This window comes from Siniperca chuatsi, linkage group LG21 (assembly GCF_020085105.1).
Source record: "Siniperca chuatsi isolate FFG_IHB_CAS linkage group LG21, ASM2008510v1, whole genome shotgun sequence".
Classification (NCBI taxonomy): Eukaryota; Metazoa; Chordata; class Actinopteri; order Centrarchiformes; family Sinipercidae; genus Siniperca; species Siniperca chuatsi.
The window spans coordinates 1,815,411-1,833,555 of record NC_058062.1 but is presented as its reverse complement, the minus strand read 5'-3'; the positions used below and the strand labels follow the sequence as shown (position 1 = coordinate 1,833,555).

The 18,145-nt window shown below is 42.9% G+C and overlaps 2 protein-coding genes across 3 annotated transcripts; both read left to right on the top strand.

The window, feature by feature from the left end:
• The first annotated feature begins 1,164 nt into the window (after positions 1–1,164).
• Positions 1,165–8,098, top strand: cdipt (CDP-diacylglycerol--inositol 3-phosphatidyltransferase (phosphatidylinositol synthase)). Of its 2 annotated transcripts, XM_044181575.1 has the most exons (6): positions 1,165–1,356; positions 2,381–2,515; positions 2,767–2,920; positions 4,846–4,927; positions 5,017–5,098; positions 5,281–8,098. In XM_044181575.1, exons 1-6 carry the CDS (start codon positions 1,314–1,316, stop codon positions 5,421–5,423), a joined length of 639 nt encoding a protein of 212 aa, XP_044037510.1. In that variant the 5' UTR covers positions 1,165–1,313; the 3' UTR covers positions 5,424–8,098. The 2 variants fall into 2 exon arrangements, with proteins under 2 accessions (XP_044037510.1, XP_044037511.1); XM_044181576.1 differs by lacking the exon at positions 2,381–2,515 and having other exon boundaries at positions 1,168–1,356.
• A 1,418-nt stretch (positions 8,099–9,516) lies between these two features.
• On the top strand, positions 9,517–17,942 carry LOC122869036 (myc-associated zinc finger protein-like). Its single transcript, XM_044181574.1, has 7 exons — positions 9,517–10,588; positions 11,951–12,101; positions 13,506–13,897; positions 14,819–15,069; positions 15,210–15,317; positions 16,148–16,319; positions 17,804–17,942. The coding sequence occupies exons 1-6, from the start codon at positions 10,556–10,558 to the stop codon at positions 16,194–16,196; spliced, it is 984 nt and encodes a 327-aa protein (XP_044037509.1). The 5' UTR covers positions 9,517–10,555; the 3' UTR covers positions 16,197–16,319; positions 17,804–17,942.
• Positions 17,943–18,145: the final 203 nt, after the last annotated feature.

Sequence of the window (18,145 nt, the reverse complement as noted above, 5' to 3'; positions counted from 1 at the left end):
TAAAAATAAAACTGAATACATCAATAAATAATATTGTTTATTAAATAATTTTACACTTTTCCTTCAACATCAAATGAGCTGAAGAAACAAATAAAATGTTTGTTTTTTTTACTCTTCTGTTTATTTTCTGGACAAACATGGAGGATAATTACAGACGTTTACAATAATTGATAATATCTAGGTATTAATTAAACTGTGAGTCTGTCGTCATGGTGAATTTGATTATTGTCTTACAGTTAGTTTTTCTGTTTTAACATTTACAGTTTCCATTTAACCAGAAACGAAACGCACATCTGTGACTCAAACGTATAAATTCTGAGAATTAATATCAAATTTCTGTGGCACAAAATGAATCAATAAAATCAGTGATTGATCCTTTTAACATGTGTATGACCTGCTGCTCACCTGTACAGGTGTAAATATAAAGAAAGAAAAATTAAAAGTAATGCATGATATAAATACAAAATACTCAAGATGAAGTTAAAATTCTTACTATCATTATATATTTAAAGTATTTTTATTTTTTATCATGAATTTTTTCATCTTTTTTTCTTCTCCTGGAGGAAATGTGCCGGGGCCCCTGGAGGTCCCGGGGCCCCTGGAGGTCCCGGGGCCCCTGGAGGTCCAGTCTTACAGATTTGAAACTATCATTCCACAAATACTGTGATTGATGTTAAAAATATATCTGAAGCGACGTCGTGACATGAAGTGTTGAAAGATGAACTGACTTCCTTGTTTTTCCAAAAGTCCAAAAAGTTCTTATAAAAGTTCTTATAGGCAACAGGATGTACATTTATTTTGTTCACTCAAACAATAAGGTTTCAGTCAGTTTTTTTTCCTTTATTGAACAAACAAACTAAGAAATGCAACAAATCCTTGTATTTTCGAAGCTGGAACCAGAGAACATCTATTATTTATACTTACGTATTTATATATACTAAAATGACTCCAATGATTATTGATTATCAGTTATTACATGGATTAATTTACTCAGCTCTGAAAGTAACATTGTGCAGGGTTTACATTAAAAAAATAATCATCACAACGTTGTTATAAAGTTAATTAATAGATAATCTCATAGATTGTATTTGAGATTTAGTCAATTAGGGAAGATGACGCTTTTATTCTGAAATCAGATTCACCGGAAGTCGTGCTCTTATTTTTTTGCTGTCTGAAAACGGGCTGCTGAGCGGAAGTCATCGCTCGACCAGATTCAACTGTCGCTTTTTGCGAGTTTATCTTTCAAATACGACTCGATTAACGCAGGAAAAAAAACAGAAACATAAAGACGACGTCGGCCGAAAACCCCAGAGATGGCGCAGGAAAATATTTTCTTCTTTGTTCCCAATTTAATCGGTGAGTTTCTACCGTCTCTACCAACATGTAGCTAGCTTAGCTTTAGCCAGCATACAGTGGATGCTGCTGAGAGAAATGTCATACCAAAGTCCGTTCAAAAAAGTGCCATATATAGTGAAGACATAAAACATTATTATATCTATTTTTAAATCTGGTTTAGACTCTTAACCCATTTATGTTTTCTTCGTTTATAGTAGAATATTTATATAAGCTCTTCAGGCCTCTAAATTCCTTCAAATTAAATTATCTAAGAAATACAAATGATTTATTTTCTGGGGGTCACAAATCAAAAAAAGGCTCGGAAACTCTGGTGCAACCTGTTATACAAGACTTCACCTGGTGACTAATACTAACTAAATTAATCAACGTGCTCATTGTAATGAATGGTTAATTTAATAGTCAAGTAAATACTAAACATTTTCAGGTTTATTGCTTTTCTTTCTGTTGTAAAGTAAATACCTGGTTACATGTGGTCATTTGTCATCATTATAAGACACTTTATCAATTAAATCTTTAATTTAAATACATGTTAAAGCAGTTCCAGTCCTGCCTGTAAAGTGCCATAAATCCAGTCATCAGATAAATGTATTTTTTTAATTCTTTATTTTATACATGCACACCACACAATGTGCAATAAAGGTAATAAAATCAAAATGTGCAATAAAAACAGAACATGCAGTTAAAAATAAACTACTTTTTCCCCACAAAAGAGAGGATTTATACAGAAAGTTCAGTGTTTGACTAAAAATAAGTTAATTTAAATGTCAAATCATCTTTTTGGGGCATTTTTATGCCGTTATTACAGACTGTAGAGAGAGAGATGACAGGAAATGCAATGAAGGCGTCCCGCCGTTTTCGCTACGCTCACATTTCCTGTCTGATTCTCTAACATCCCCAATCAAGTGAAGGCAACATAATCCTAAAAATAACACCCCCCCCCCCCCCCCCACCCCACCCCCACCCCGGAAATACTGGAAATGTCCAGCTGTAAGGTTGTTCTCTGATCTGGGATCTGTACCTGCAGGTTACGCCCGCGTCGTCTTGGCCCTGCTGTCTTTCTACTTGATGCCCTGCTGTCCGTGGCCCGCCGTCGTCTTCTACCTGCTCAGCGGCCTCCTCGACGCTTTCGACGGCCACGCTGCACGGGCGCTTAATCAGTGTACGTATCTGCACCGGGGGAGGTGGTACCGGGGGAGGTGGTACAGTATCTGCATGTCTTTATACAGCTGCCCTACCTTAGCGGTGAAGGCTGTAGGAATACCTGCAGACACTGCTCAGGGCTGAATAAAAGGTACAAGAAACGTGTGGAAGCGTTCCAGCGTCTTCAGTTTATCGTTCGCCCCTAAAACCTCCGTTTTGTTACACAAAATATTCCTCTGCCTTTCTGTGCCGACTCGTGTTTTCTTTCAGCCACCAAGTTTGGAGCCATGTTGGACATGCTGACAGACCGCTGTGCCACCATGTGTCTGCTGGTGAACCTGTCCCTCATCTACCCCTCCTACACCTTCCTGTTCCAGCTCAGCATGTGCCTGGACATCGCCAGCCACTGGCTGCACCTGCACAGGTACGTCAGCAGCCTCCACGTGTATTTGCTGTATGCGCTCCACGTGAGCGTCACGCGCGACTTCCTGTTCTGTGGAAGAGAAGCGAGATCGTCGGATGATATTTATCCGAGTAATCCAGATGAAACTTTACAGGTGTGTCTCCAGAATGCGTGGGCAGGTGTCCTCCTCTCTTCTTCCTCACCTGCAGATGGTGTTGAGCCTCATCACGTCACAAACAGCGATAACAAACTTCAGTCATATCAGCGCTGATTCTTGGAATTCTGAAGTAGCACCTGAGCCTGCGTGTCACCTGTGCAGGTGCTGCTGGAAGTCGAATCCTGCATCAACCTGAGCGGCTTCTTTATTAGCGCTGCACAATTAATCCTAATATTATCCGAATCGCAGAAGCTGCCATTTTTTGACAAAGGTAAAATATGTGACAAAACAGCTTTATAATAATAATAATAAAACTTTATTTATAGAGCTCTTATCAAAACAAAGTACAAAGTGCTTCACAGAGAGAAATAAAACATCACAGTGAATGACGAAATATATAAATTACAAAAAGCAATAAAATAAACAGTTCAGGTAAAATCAGGATCTGCTTTCAGATAAAAATGTGTTTTGAGACGAGACTTAAACGAAGACTCTGACTCAGACAGCCTGATGTCTTCGGGCAGGTTGTTCCAGAGCCTCGGGGCCCTGATGGCCAAAGCTCTGCCCCCCTTAGTTTCCATCCTGGACTCAGGAACAGACAGGAGACCCCTGCCCGAAGATCTCAGACTACGTGAAGGTTCATAAGGGATTACAAGGTCTAAAATATAGTCTGGAGCCATGAAGAGCCTTAAAAGTAATCAACAAGATCTTAAAATCAGTCCTGAAACCAACAGGGAGCCGATGTAAAGAGGCTGAACCAGGTGTGATGTGGTCTAACCTCTGGGTCCTGGTTAAAGAAGTACTGTGGTGCTGGACTACAGAACCGACAAATCGTGATGCAAAAATGAATCGTGAATCACATCGCAATCGTTAACATCTGTCAAAATAATCGCAGTATGATATTTATTTTATTTTTACCGAGCCTGGATACCGAGTTGGAAGGTGACACAGAAAAGAGCGTGAAAACTAAACGAGAAATTGAAATAATGCAGAAAGAGTGTGTTTGCTTGTAATTTAAGTGCTACGGTGTGTTTGCTTTGAGATGGATGCCTTCGAATTTCTGTCATTTTCAGCAGAGGTGGCTTTGTGACTAATCTGCTTGGTTGTTTTAGCTCTGGTGTTCTTATTTAAACGCACAGTGTGTCATTTCCGCCTCTAGGGGTCGCTCGCATCAAAACAATAACAAAAGACGTAGTTTGATAATCTCCCGAATGATCCGCAGAGGTCTCCTCCTCTCCAAAGCAAACGGAGCCTGTAATTAAAACCAGTACAAACACCGAATAAAGCAGTTTCACGTTAAAAAGCAGCGTTTCTCCGGCGGCGTCCGGCGGACACAGGACGTCCCCGAGGGGCTTTGCTCAGCTTGTTTCTCTGATAACTTCAGATGCAGACGTCCGATGACTAAAATCCTTCATCCGCTTAAAATATATAGTTGAAAACGGACGAGATCTTAAAAAGCGTGTCGTAAAAATGTGGCTCCAAACTGGATAAAAAGTCCGTTTATGGCAGCGCTGACGCATGCACAAGGGGGAGATGACGCCGTTCACAGGCGACCAAATGAAACGCACCGTTAGCTTGATTAAAATGACAGATTTCTCTGGGTTTTTCTGTTAATTTAAGTACACAACTCAACAAAATATATTAATTAATGCATATTAATGCAGAAAACCTTTTAACGTATTGTGATGTTTGGTTTTGATGCGGCGATTCCTTTTTAATCCAAGACGATCGACCAGCTCACTCACCGCGCTGCTCTCTTCTTCTTCTTCTTCTCTTTCTGTTTTCTCAGCTCAACGATAAAGGGATCGGCCAGTCACAAGACCATCGACCTCTCCGGCAACCCTGTCCTCCGCATCTACTACACGTCCAAGGTGAGGAGCGCGCACACACACACACACACACACACACAGCATGGCGGTCCGAGAGAAAAGATGAGTGAACGAGTGTTTGTCTCCTGCAGCCGGTGCTGTTCGTGATGTGCGCTGGGAACGAGCTCTTCTTCTGTCTGCTCTACGTCCTCCATCACATCCAGGAGCCTGCCGGTAAGACGTCGGGGCCTCGGCTAACGGCCACGGCCGGCCGGACGCGGTCTGTAACGCGTCGCCGAGCGTTTCACTGCTAAGCCGGGGGTTGTTCCGAGGCTCCTCCACCCTGAAAACAGGTTGGAGCGGGGAGGTGTGGTTCGGTGTTTTGACCCGCTGTGTGTCTGTGCTCTCTGCCGCAGCCTGGCTCTACTGGCTGCAGGGTCTCTGCGGGACGATCTGCCTGATGAAGTCCGGCATCAGCCTCCTGCACCTCATCACCGCCTCCCAGAACATGGCCGCCCTGGACGCCGCCGAGCGGGAGAAAAGCGCGAAGACGCAGTGAGGGAGGAGTCGGTGAGAGCTTCAGCAACAAATCCACCACGGTTTTATTTATCATTGTTTTAAGGGTAACGGTAAACTACGGTGACTAAAATTAGACGTGAAACACAGCGAACCCGCTTCAGTTCGTCACACGACATCAGAAAGAACGTTTTATGACCAAAAATCACAACATTCGAACTCCAAATCCAGACAGGTGAGAGTCTGAAAGGTGGATTATTTACTTTCCACAGACAGAACACGACTTTAACGGTTTCCACGGTTGGTTTTTATTTTACAGGCGTACAGTAAAGGCAGGCACAACATAAACTGATATCACAATGTAAAAGTAGATATATTGTCATAGAGGCCTTTTATTAATATCACTCACTACTAGATGTATGTGTGGAGTATTTGTTCGTGGACATTTCTAGCCTCACTTCGTCCCTCTCGTGAATCATTTACATTTGGTTTGTGCAATGTAGCGTTGTTCATACAGAATAACATCTTTCTGTTTCTCTCCTGTCACACAAAACAAACAGCGAAGATCAGAAGACGTTATTACAGTTTGAATATAGAATATAATATTAGTCTCGCGACGCTTCGGGAGAAACGAGCGGCGGAGCTACGTCCGTCTGGCTCGGCTCAGCAGGTGATTGTTTGTTTGAATGATCGATTTTAAAAGCGGAGGAGAAACTCGCCGCAGGAAGCAGGTTTCCCTGAGTCTGCGCGGAGCTGAAGTACGTTTTAAAGCTCATATTGATCGTGCAAGCGCTAACCGCTTCAGTGAGGGGGAAACCCCGGGGCGGCCATCTTTGTTTGGATCAGGAAACCCCAACTTCAGAAACGGTTAAAAATGTTTTTCACCGTGCAGCAGAAGAAACATTATTTTAACCAGATCATCATCATCAGAGGAGGAGGAGGAGGAAACCCGTCAGAAGGGTTCGGATTGTTGGTAGCAGTTTTCAGAAAGACTGATCCTTAGAAGCACAAACTGGCGCTGGACGTTACAGCAGGTTAGCTCTTTGTAGCATTGTCATCTGCTTCAGTTGTAATAATGTGAAGGTGTTCAGCAGTCAGAGAGCCCGGCGCTGTTTTCATCCGCTCACAGGAAGTGAACAAACGTCTCGCTCTGATTCCACAGTTTGGTCGCATCGGTCGTTCTGCGCGAGGCTGCTGGTGTTTTGTTCAGTTAGCGGTTTGGTTTTACTCATCGGACAATCGGACTAACTCGAATATCACAGTTATTTAGGAATGCGTCAGTGGCAGAGTTTGGTAAATGATGGAGAGAGTGAAACTAGAGTAAACGCTGCTGATGGCGCCAACAGAAGCTGATGGATATTTGGATAGCTGCGGTACCACATACTGCGCCGCCCTTTATGGCTTCGTTAATGGGGAATCAATCTTTAAATAATGCTCTTATAGATCAGTTATGAACCGCTAATTCCAAACGTCGGGACGGCCAGTTTGTAAAATGTGAGTAGGTCGCTCGCAGATGCAGTAATCCATCGAGTCTGCAGCTGCAAGCGTTCGGAGAGATGAAACGACGAGTCGATCTACAGAAAGCGAACCTGAGCGGGAACGAACCGGTTCCGTCTCCTCGCACGAGGGTTTTTGATGGATCTTCGTCCTCTGTGATGTTAAATTTAACGTCTTTGAGCTTCGGACCGTTGGTCGACAAAATAAGACGTTTGAATTCGTCGACTCTGGGAAACTGTGACGGACATTTCTTCACTTTTTAAATTTATTTTTTTGACGTTTTATGGACCAAATGATTAACGACACATTAATCGATGGAGAAAATAATCGTTAGTTGCAGCCCTGAAGTCGTTAATAAGCGGGGTCGACGAAGCTTCTAACCGATCTGTGAAACATTCGTAAGAGCTTTTATCGACGAGTATTAAAGCCATTAGTTTGACGGATCAACACTTTGCTTGCGCTCACCTTTTATTCCAAACCGAGTTGTTTTTATTGTTCTTTTGATTTTTATAAAGATGAAATCGTGTTCCTGAAATCTTCGACAGACCAAAAAAAAACGAAGTTGATGCAGACGACATCCTGTTGTTCTCGTTAAAAGAAAGAAATGACAAACTTTTACTTTTAAAACAAAAAGCCGTTTGTTTTCATGACGAAGCTCTCGGTTCTTAAATATTTCTATCACTGTTTTTGCTGCTGCTCATTTCCTCAGATTCCTGCTGATATTTGGTGTCGATGAACCTGTGATTGTCGCACTAGAGGGATGTTGATCAGTTTCGAGCTTATTTGACTTTTAAGATGATGTTTCTTTGTGGTAGAAGAGACGTGTTTCCTTTTAGTTTTAGTCTACTTAGAAACAAATAGAAAGTTATGCAGGACATAAGTTTTACCTCACGTGAAGAGCACCGAGTTTAATCCCTCATGGTTTTGTGTTGTTTTTTTTAAAGTCGCTGACTGTGAGTTTGTGCCGCTGCTGGACTACTGTAAAGTTTTAATGCAGAATGTGTGTGAAAAGTGTTGAAATATAAACATTCGCCTCTTGTTTCTGATTCACCGAATGTATTATTATTATAACATACAGATGTATATCAACAGCAAAGCCAAGTCTAATGTTATATTTAAGAGACACCAGTTGTTTTAATTAATATATTTGATGGTTATTTTGTTTGGAGGCTTGGATTTACTGTAAAAATCAGCCACAAAATAAAGACAATGAAAACCAGATTTTTGTTTTTTCACCTCCCGCTTTATGCGCTGCAGGTCCTGGAGAAAGCTCGTGTCTCAAGACTGCATTTTCCAAAATCAAGGCCTTGAATACCAGTCAAGCGTCTTCAGTTTCTAATTACGTTGTAAATCTTTGGAGAAACTTCACGTACAGTATTCATGTTTTAAAATCAACGCTCACGCGAAGCCGAGGAACTCCACGTTTCTCTGGATAGAGGAAGGACACTGGAGGTGTAAAGACGTGCAGATACCTTTAAAAAAACAATGCAGAAAATACGGAGCATTTATTTTATCAGGACATTTTCAAACATCTCTGTTGTATCTTTTATTCTGTGGCAGGAAAACTTTATTTAACTTTAAAGCTAGATGGCAGAAACAGCTGATTGTGGCTAAAAGAAAGGAAATGGCACACTTAAATGGTGAGTATGATTTTTATATTGGTACAATAACATGTTGTAAAATCAGTTTCAGCCCCATTTTTTTTCAACATTTAAAGTCCCTATGAGTAGATGTGATTATAGAATATTTAAAATCATCAAGCTGAAAATGTGTCGCTGACTTATATATTTTTGTTTAACTAGGAGTTTGGGAAGTCTTTACTTTCAATAGTAAATTATTTACCAAATGAAAGATGATCTTTGGTGCATCAGTAGGAGACTTTCTTTTGGTTGTGGCAGCAATCATCACACACAGTAAATGACCCCAAAACTCAGTAAATCAGACACGAACAGATGCCTTTATTGGCCCACTTGTACATAAAATGGACTTGTTTTAACAGGTACTGGCAAAATTCCTATTTCATGTTGCACGTAGACAAATTCTCTAATAAGCAAATCATTAAAACTAACAATACATAGACAAAAAATAGAAGACAAACCCACAGGAGCATACATATACACACACACACACACACACATATATATATATATATATGCACGCACATGTGCGTACATATACTGCACATACAAGAACATACTTTCATATATACAAACATGCATACATGTTTATTGTCCTGCTTTCCATAGATTCCAGTCTTCCAATGTTATATACAAATTCTCATTTAATTTACCTTAAATATAATCTATACAAAGTCCTACTAGCGCTATTCCGTTGCAGTAACAGTAATCAGTTTATAGCGTTAATGTACTTCAATAGGCCACACAATGACCAGCCCTATCCCTCATTAAGCACAGTGCTTTTGTGGAAAAAATAAGTTAAAAGTTTAAATGTTTTGAATGCCGAATGTATGTGCGTGTCTTATTGAATGGCTAAAAGATCATTTGCCCTGCTCATTATGATTATTAACGCGAACTTACGCTGGGTACGTGAAAGTTTAGATTTTTTTGAATGGAGTTTGGCGTGTCACTCTGCCTGGCCCACTCTAAGAAATGGACGTCATGTGAATTGAGGTTAGCTCCAGCTGTTGCACTTGCGCGCATCGTTACCTTTAAGATGCTCGAGGATAAAGCCTTGTTTTAGCTAAACCCGACACCATTTTAAGCTAAGAGTTTGGTGCGCCCGGTGAGCGGGGTCTGGACGTGTGTTTTGCCGGTGGATCGTTTTCTTTAAAGCGAAGCGGGGGGGGGTATTAACGGCCGAGCTGCTTCTATAAATGTCAGATTTCATTATTTGTCGGCCTACCGTGAAGCGGCGGCGGCGGCGGGGGCGCGAGGGACGGCACGAGACGAGACGGGGTCCGCGAGGAGGGTGCATACACAAAATACTTTCCCTTTAAAGCAGAGAGGGACAGAGGGGGTGAAGAAGAGAGACATAAAAAAAGAAAAGGAAGAAAGACAGAGAGGGAGGGAGGGCGAGAGGGAGAGAATTTGAAAAAAAGAGAAAGATGTCATCCTGTCGATTGAAACACCGAGGCGGAGCCATGGACCGCGGCCGACCAGGAGCGCTCTAGTTAGGGGACGAGCTGTACGCAACGCCGAGGCTTTGGACCCGACGCTGCGGCCTTCTCGGAGCTATCGCAAATAAATGAACTCATGAACAGCTGCTGACTATTATTAGCAACGTTTCGACTACATCCTACTCATCTGCTGTATATATATATATAAAAAAAGATCTCTATTTTGCATGCAATTCACCAGATTTTATTACAGTAGACATAAGCAAATTATATAAAAAAAAAACGCACCATTAAGGGAAGCATGATACCAACCATTTTGTCGCATTTACAAAATCATCTTGTCAGTGCCTGTATATTGCCAACAGATTTTCATATTAATTCATAACTCATAGCAGCCTAATCACTAACTTTTAAGCTAAACATCGTCCGATGCCATTATATATTTCCATTGATTAACCCGGGCAGGTAGAGAAGAGCTGCGGTACAGGCCTCGGGTTGTGTTTTCATAGCAGCCGTTGGAGCCTTTCTTCCCGGGCTCCGGTGCCCTCCTCCCTCCCCTCTTCGGTCCCGGGCTGGTTAGCTTGGAGTCCCTGCAGTTCAGGATGGATACGTCGTGGAGTAATTTCCTCTTTCAGGTAAGTCTTAATTGATGCTGGAGCTGCTTTGTGGTTTGGGGAGGAGGGGAGGAATAAAAAAAAAGGGGGTGGGGGTGGGGGTGACATTTCTGCATGGGGTTAAGGGGGTAAAATATGGAGGAGGTCACAGAGGGGTCAGTGTGAAGCTGGCTTTTGGTTTGGTCTTCCCTCACAGGTGCACCCAGACATGTTGCCTACCTCATGCTTTCATTCCTGAGGTGGATTTTTACTTTTACCCCCACACACACACACACACACACACCTTAATGTTTGGATGTTTATTAATAATGTAAATCTTCTAATCAGGTCCAGATTAACCTCTTAGCAGGGCTGGATTACCACCTGGGCAAGGCAGGCTACTGCCCCAAGGCCCCCAGACCCTCGGGGGTCCCAGAAGCCGCCCCCCCCGGGCTCACCATGTGTATGTGTTGGGGGTAATTTGATTAATTGTGAATTTGTTTGTGAACATGCATCACTGAAATACAAAATCAACCACAGCTGAAATGCGCAGCTCCTTCGTTGTGACTGAATGTTGAGGCCCTGTCATGTTTTAATACGTCCATTATTTAAAGTTTTGTTGAGCTCACACGGTGCACTTGAAGGTGACAGGGCCTACAGGTGAAAATAAATATATATATATATATATATATATACATGTTAGGGGGCACAGTAGTGATATTGTACCTTGGTATTGGAAATTTCTTAAAAGATTTGTAAGTAAATTATGTGCAACTAATTGACACGCAATGAACCTGGAGGTCTGGGGCCCCTGGACGACCTCCTGGAGGTCTGGGGCCCCTGGACGACCTCCTGGAGGTCTGGGGCCCCTGGGGTAGTTGCCTGGTTGATAATCTAGCCTTGGTTCTTATGAGTCCCAACTTAGATATTGACAGAGCAGTGATGCAACTAAGAATTATTATTATTATTATTATTATTATTATCATCCGTTAATCTGCAGATTATTTTCTCAAGTAATTGATTTACTGTTTGGTCAATAAGACGCCAGGAAATGGTGAGAAATGTGAGCCTCAGTTTCCCGGAGACCCTCTAAAAGTCTTTAGTCTACAATCCTCTCGTCTGAGAAGCTGGACCAGAGAATGTTTCACATTTCTGCGTGAAAATGAACTTAACCGATGATCAGAATAGTTCAATAATCAATTAGTGGACTGATTGTTTCACCTGTAGGACACAAGCCTTTACCCAGCGAGGTACCTTTTTAATCTGAAGTAGATTTAAAGATGTTGTTTAAAGAATCTGAGGCCAGTCGGTCCACAGCACTTTGATCCATAACCCTGGTGGGATCCAATAAATTGATCAGTGGACCAAAGCCGTGACGTGTTCTTTCTGTGATTGATTGTGCAGACGGCGCCGGCTCCGAGCCAGCCCGAGACGCCTCTTCAGTCCGAGCTGCTGCCCGAGCTGACCGGCTCCGCCCAGAGTCCTCCAGCAGAGCACATCGGCACGCCGCCGTCCACCGTCGACACCGCCGCCCTGAGCGAGGAGCCGCTGCCTGGAGGGAGGGGGCTGGATTTATACCAAGACACTGTTTGAGTAAAGACGGGAGTGCTGCACTTTTAAAAAAAAATGATGATACATGAACATAAACAAGGACGTGCACTAAGAAAGCATTTATCACTGCAGAGCTAAAAATCAAAGATGACAATAACAATAAATAAAACTGTAAACTTTAATATTATTTTTAGATTATTATTATTTTAATAATAACAAATAAAACAAGAAAAATAATAATCAAATATCCAGGAAAACGCAGCGTATCTGCCAATAGTGCTGCAGCTTATTTTGCGTGGTCGATTCATCTGTCGATCATTTTCTCAGTTAATCGATTAGTTGTTTGGTCCAGAAAATGGTGGGAAATGTTGATCAGCGTTTCCCGAAGCCCAAGATGACCCAAAGAAGTTGAGTTCACTGTCGCAGACGAGGGAAGACGCCCGGAAATATTCACGTTCGAGAAGCCGGAATCAGAAAAATGTCGACTTTTTATTTTCTTTAAAAAATGATCTAAACCTATTAATCGATAAAACAGTTGGCGATTTAATTTAATAGTTGACAACTAATCATTTAATCGTTGCAGCTCTATCTGCCGGCAAATTCAGCCTGTCAATATATTCAGAATCCGAAATACTTTATTGATCCCCGTAGGGAAACTCTTTAGGGAAACTATTGATCAGTTTCTAATTGATCGGAGAGGACGCGAAGCTTAGAGGGAAACGAGTGAAGTGTTAGTGTTAACCAAATAAGTGTCATTTGTTGGGATCCTGATCCGCATCGAATAGTTTAAAACAGAGCTGCAACGATTAGTCGATTAATCGTTTTTATTCATATTTTAAGCAAAAATACTAAACATTCTTTGGTTCCAGATACACAAAAGGTGAGGATTTGATTTGTCATATAAACTGAATATCTGTGGCGTTTGGACTGTTGGACATTTTTAAAGACAAAATGATTAATTGAGAAAGTAAGCAGCCGATTGGTCGATAAGGAAAATAATAATTGTTTGCAGACCGAGAAGAAAACATTGAATTCTCCTGTTGCGTAAGTTCTGCAAAGTATTTAATATAGTTTATTTTTAGATGAATTATTTGGCGTTTTTGCTTAGTTTGACGGTGTGGACAGACGGGAACTGTAGTGGGGGGGATTATATGTGATACACCTGAGCCACGAGCGCACCTGGAGGCCCCCAACACTAATCATTAAATGGGAAAATGTATTTTGTAAATGTTTCTTCTTTAAACGTTCTTTCCCCCGCAGCCAGAAACATCGTCCCGTTGTATCAGGCAGTGATGCAGAGCCACAAAACGGACGTTAATTTGTATGAAAATGCGCCGATTTATTAATTCTAATAAATCTAAAAGTAAACTGTGAACGTGACATTTTGACCCTCCGCTGTGTCCGTCAGTCAAACCGCTCACCAAGCCGAGCCGGCCGGCCCACATCTGCGCCACCTGCAACAAGGAGTTCAAGAACAGCTACAACCTGCGGCGGCACCAGTCGGTGCACACGGGCATCAAGATGAAGGACCGCGTCGCCCGGGAGAAGGAGGACGGGGGGAAGGCCGGGCGGGTGGAGAAGCAGTCGATCCCTCTCTCCCTCCTCCACCTCACCCTGCCCTCCCAGCCTCTCCCTCCCCCTCCTCCCACCGCCGCCCCGGAGACCCTCCCCCAGCCCGGCCAGCACGCCAACCAAGAGAGCCAGCCCGTCTCTGTGTCCATCGCCCCGGCAACCGTAACCATGGCTGCGCCGCCTCAACCCATCCAGGCAGCTGTTGTCGTCGTGGGCTCCATGGAGCAGGTGGGTTCGCTGGCGAGTGAGCGGAATACGTATGCAGGCAGTTCAGTGTGCGGCGCAGGCCGAGAACACGACACTGCAGGTTTGTTCTTGTTTCCCGTGTCAGAGCTTCATCGCCAGCGAGGCTCACACAAACCAGCCAATCGCTGTGCACCAAACACAGTAAGTAGAAAATACAAAGAAAGATAAGAGCAAGTACTGCACGTCAAGAATCATAAATATAAAACTGACAATAAGTTGTGAGAAAATATTTATCCGTCTTATCCTTATTTATTTTAGCATATTTTAGATATGATTTGTAACATAAACATCCCATAAACGGTCCGTCATGTCTGGACTGGCGCAGGTATCGGACTTTCATTTCTGAATGTCCTGACCACATTTTATGATCCAACATTTATTTAATTATTTATCTTTCTACATTTTATGCGTGAAATGAGTAAATCAGTTTAGAAAAGCTAAGGTTTCTGTCACCGCTTTGCTTTGGCGGTTTCCTGTAATAAGTCGTGTAGAGAGGACGTTCACCTACAGAACGCCGACTCCTGCACTTTATTTATTTCATGGTTCAGTTTCGCTGTTTGACAGCTGTCGCTCTCTGACGAAAACGTCTGGCTTGAATTTTAATCAAAAAAGGCAAACTGACTCAGGACATCGTTACTTTATTAATGTTATTATATAATATTAACGCTGCACAGAATAAGCAGCGAGCTAAACCCATATAGAGAGAAGCTCGTTCAGAACGAGTTACCAGCATCTTGAAAATGAAGAAAACCAAATTGTGTAGATTTCTTACTTACTGCCTTTGCTGTTTAGCTTCTCTGGTGTCGTTTTATGTCTTCTATATCTCCCGGCTCTGACTGAGAGCCAGACGAGTGAGACGGGTGGACAGAGCTTCGTAACTTGTGTGCTGCTGCTGCTCCACAGAATCCAAACCCCAACCCCAACCCCAACCAGGTGAGGAAGAACCACGCCTGCGAGGCCTGTGGAAAGGCCTTCAGAGACGTCTACCACCTCAACCGTCACCGTCTGTCCCACTCAGACGAGAAGCCCTACTCCTGCCCCATCTGCCAGCAGCGCTTCAAGAGGAAAGACAGAATGAGCTATCATGTGCGCTCGCACCAGGGCGGCGTGGAGAAACCCTACATCTGCCCTCACTGCGCCAAGGCCTTCTCTCGGTACAAACCTCGGCCCACGCCCTCGCTCTCCTCACCGAGCAGCATCATAAACCTGCCGAGCAACATTTAATTCTTCACATAGTGGCTTTAAGTTAATACACGATGAGCTATTTGGGAGTAACTCATTTTGTTTTTTGCAGCCCGGACCACCTCAACAGCCACGTCCGACAGGTGCACTCTACAGAGAGACCGTTCAAGTGCACGGTAACGTCTTCATCTGTCTCTTTACTGGAGTTCAGCCAATATGGGTTTGTGAATCATATAGACCGTGAAACACTGGACAATGATGATTATGATAATGATGGACCAGATCTGTTTTGAATAAAAATCAAACTCAGAGCGAGCCAGAATAATCTTCTGAGCTGTGGTGTGTCGATATTAAGCTGCACAGAAATGCAAAGACGTTCATCGCAAACAAACAGAAGTGAATAAAGAAAGCCATATGTATAACACATACAAGTAAAAGACTTTAAAAAGCCAAAACAGAACTGAAGTACTGTAAGAGGAAATGAAATATTACAAACATGGGAAGTCATTTATTTGACATTTAGAAGAAATCAATCAATCAGCGTTGCTTCTTTATGACTATTAATGCTGCAGTTTTGTTTTTGTGTTTACAAAACTTCCCTTGTGGTTATAATTATTATTATTATTATTGGCTATATGACAATACACACTGCGAGACGATGAAAACGTCTCAGCTGTCAGATCTTTCTGTACTGTGCGTATCGAAGAGTTTATCTTTCATATCTCTGGTTGCATTAGGTCACGAAGGGCAATGTGGCAAATCAGCGAGCCGGTGTGCTTTAAGGCGATATCTTCAGTGTGATGAAATAGCTTGATTTTTCAGGTGTTTAAGTCTCTCGATTAGCCAGAAAACAGACGTCCCTGTGTGTTTATTTTGTCTACACACAGAGTTTGTAGCATATTTATATATCATGATAGATAACATCACGATTAAAGCATGATCTATACCATGATAGATTTTATCCATATTGCTCGTTGTATTTATTTCCTCACACGTTGTGATTTTGTCTTCGCTACATGTTATTGACGCGTGTCTTCTTGTTTTGCCCAGACGTGCACGTCAGCGTTTGCCACGCGGGATCGTCTCCGCGCCCACCTGATCCGCCACGAGGAGAAGGTGCCGTGCCACATCTGTGGGAAGCTGCTGTCTGCTGCGTACATCACCGACCACATGAGGGTCCACAACCAGTCGCAGCACCACGCCTGCCACCTGTGCAACCGCAGTAAGTCGCAGCGGCGTCGCAGCGCGCCTGCAAATTCATGTTGGTGCGGCAATATTGATAGCATTGATTAATAGTGTCTGTGCTGGTGACCAGAGAGGAAGTTTCAGCTCTCAGGTTTGTGGCTTCTAACTGAGTCTCTGAGGGTTCGGAGTTTAGTTTCACTTCCTGTTTGTACTATCAGCTTTATTTTACTGATCACTTTCAGCCGTATCAGAGCTGTGTCCGCTTACTGCTGATGCAAACACAACACGTCCTGCAACTGCTGCTTCACATTTAAAGCGTTGCACCAGCAAACAAACGGGAGGCTTTTATCGTGAAGAAGCTGTAAGACAGGCAGTGTGTTTAATGCAGAGTTTGCGGAGCTGCTTTAGTGGTGCTCTTCTTCAGTAAAAACAGGTCTACGTAATAGGATATGAGACATTTTCTGCACTATTGAGTCAGTGGATCAGCTTTAGATATTAAAGGCAGTAAAACTGAAAGCAGAGACAGTCGCAGTGAGCTGTTAGAAGAAGAGCTGCACATGACGGACTGAACTGCGGTTTACACAGAACCAGCACACGTCCAACGCGTCGTCGACACCTTTCACCTCGCCGTGCCGTGGACAGAGACTCGCAGCAGGCGAGGTGGCTCGAGTGGTCGTGGTTTCTCACAGCTCAGCCGGGCCTCAGTGCCCCCTCGAAAAACTGATCCGGTTTACCCACGAGCAGCGGAGGAAGCACTCCGAGCTTTCACTGCAGTAAAAGTACCAACACCACAGTGTAGAAATACTCTGGCACATTCAAGATTTTACTTGAGTAAAAGTACAAAAAGATTAGCATCAAAATATACTCAAAGTACCAAAAGTAAAAGTACTCATTATGCAGAATTTTATATATATATATATATATATATATATATATATATATATATATATATATATATATATATATATATATATCATTATCATTGATTAAAATATGCATCACTGTAATGTTGCAGCTTGTAAAGGTGGAGCTCATTTTGATTATTTTATGTACTGCTGTGTATCTTAATCTATGATAATATATGATAGTTTATTTGTTAGTAATATTTTGTATTAAACATCAATCTGTAAAGTAACTAGTAACTAAATTTTATCAGTAGAAATATAAATTAACATAAAATGGAAATACTCAGGTACAGTACTTGAGTAAATGTACTCAGTTACGTTCCACCACTGGAATCAGAGGATAACTCACCTGACCAGGTGATATCATCATACATGTGGTTCTGCAATATGTGAGGAAGTACTTTTATTTTTTTATTTAACCCACATTTAAGCAGGTACGACCCGGCAGGGAGACCTGCAGCTTAAAAAAGTAACGGACAACAACAGTAACCACAAGAAAACATACATTATATACATTAATAAGTATTTGTGTATATAAATAAAATAGGCAAAACATAAATAACTTTCCCAAAAAGCACATATATATATATTAGGGGTGTTTGTGTCTGTTTTCCAGGCTTCACCACCCTCACCTACCTGCGTGTCCACGCCCAGAAGCACCACGGCCAGGAGTGGAAGGAGAGCGGCGGGGCGCGGGGGGGCTTCGGTGGGACGGGGGCCGGCGGCGTGCTGCTCTGCCAGCTGTGCGGGGTGCAGTGCAAGACGGCCACGCAGCTCCAGGGTCACATGGGCACCCACGCCAACCAGGTCGACCCCGGCCCCGACCCGACGAGCGCGGGCCCCGTGGGCACCACCAGCGTGGCTGTCACTGTGTCCAGCGCTAGCACAGTGGGACTGCTGGTAACTGACTGCTCCAGTATTGCCCCCCAGCCCCACAGCTAGCACGCTGGGAGGGCGA

Coding starts and splice junctions, on each gene's coding strand:
- cdipt (XM_044181575.1), top strand. CDS start 1,314: ATGGCGCAGGAAAATATTTTCTTCTTTGTTCCCAATTTAATCG. Junction 4,928..5,016: donor GCATCTACTACACGTCCAAG/GTGAGGAGCGCG, acceptor TGTCTCCTGCAG/CCGGTGCTGTTCGTGATGTG. Junction 5,099..5,280: donor TCACATCCAGGAGCCTGCCG/GTAAGACGTCGG, acceptor TCTCTGCCGCAG/CCTGGCTCTACTGGCTGCAG.
- LOC122869036 (XM_044181574.1), top strand. CDS start 10,556: ATGGATACGTCGTGGAGTAATTTCCTCTTTCAG. Junction 12,102..13,505: donor GAGCGAGGAGCCGCTGCCTG/GAGGGAGGGGGC, acceptor TGTGTCCGTCAG/TCAAACCGCTCACCAAGCCG. Junction 13,898..14,818: donor TCGTGGGCTCCATGGAGCAG/GTGGGTTCGCTG, acceptor GCTGCTCCACAG/AATCCAAACCCCAACCCCAA.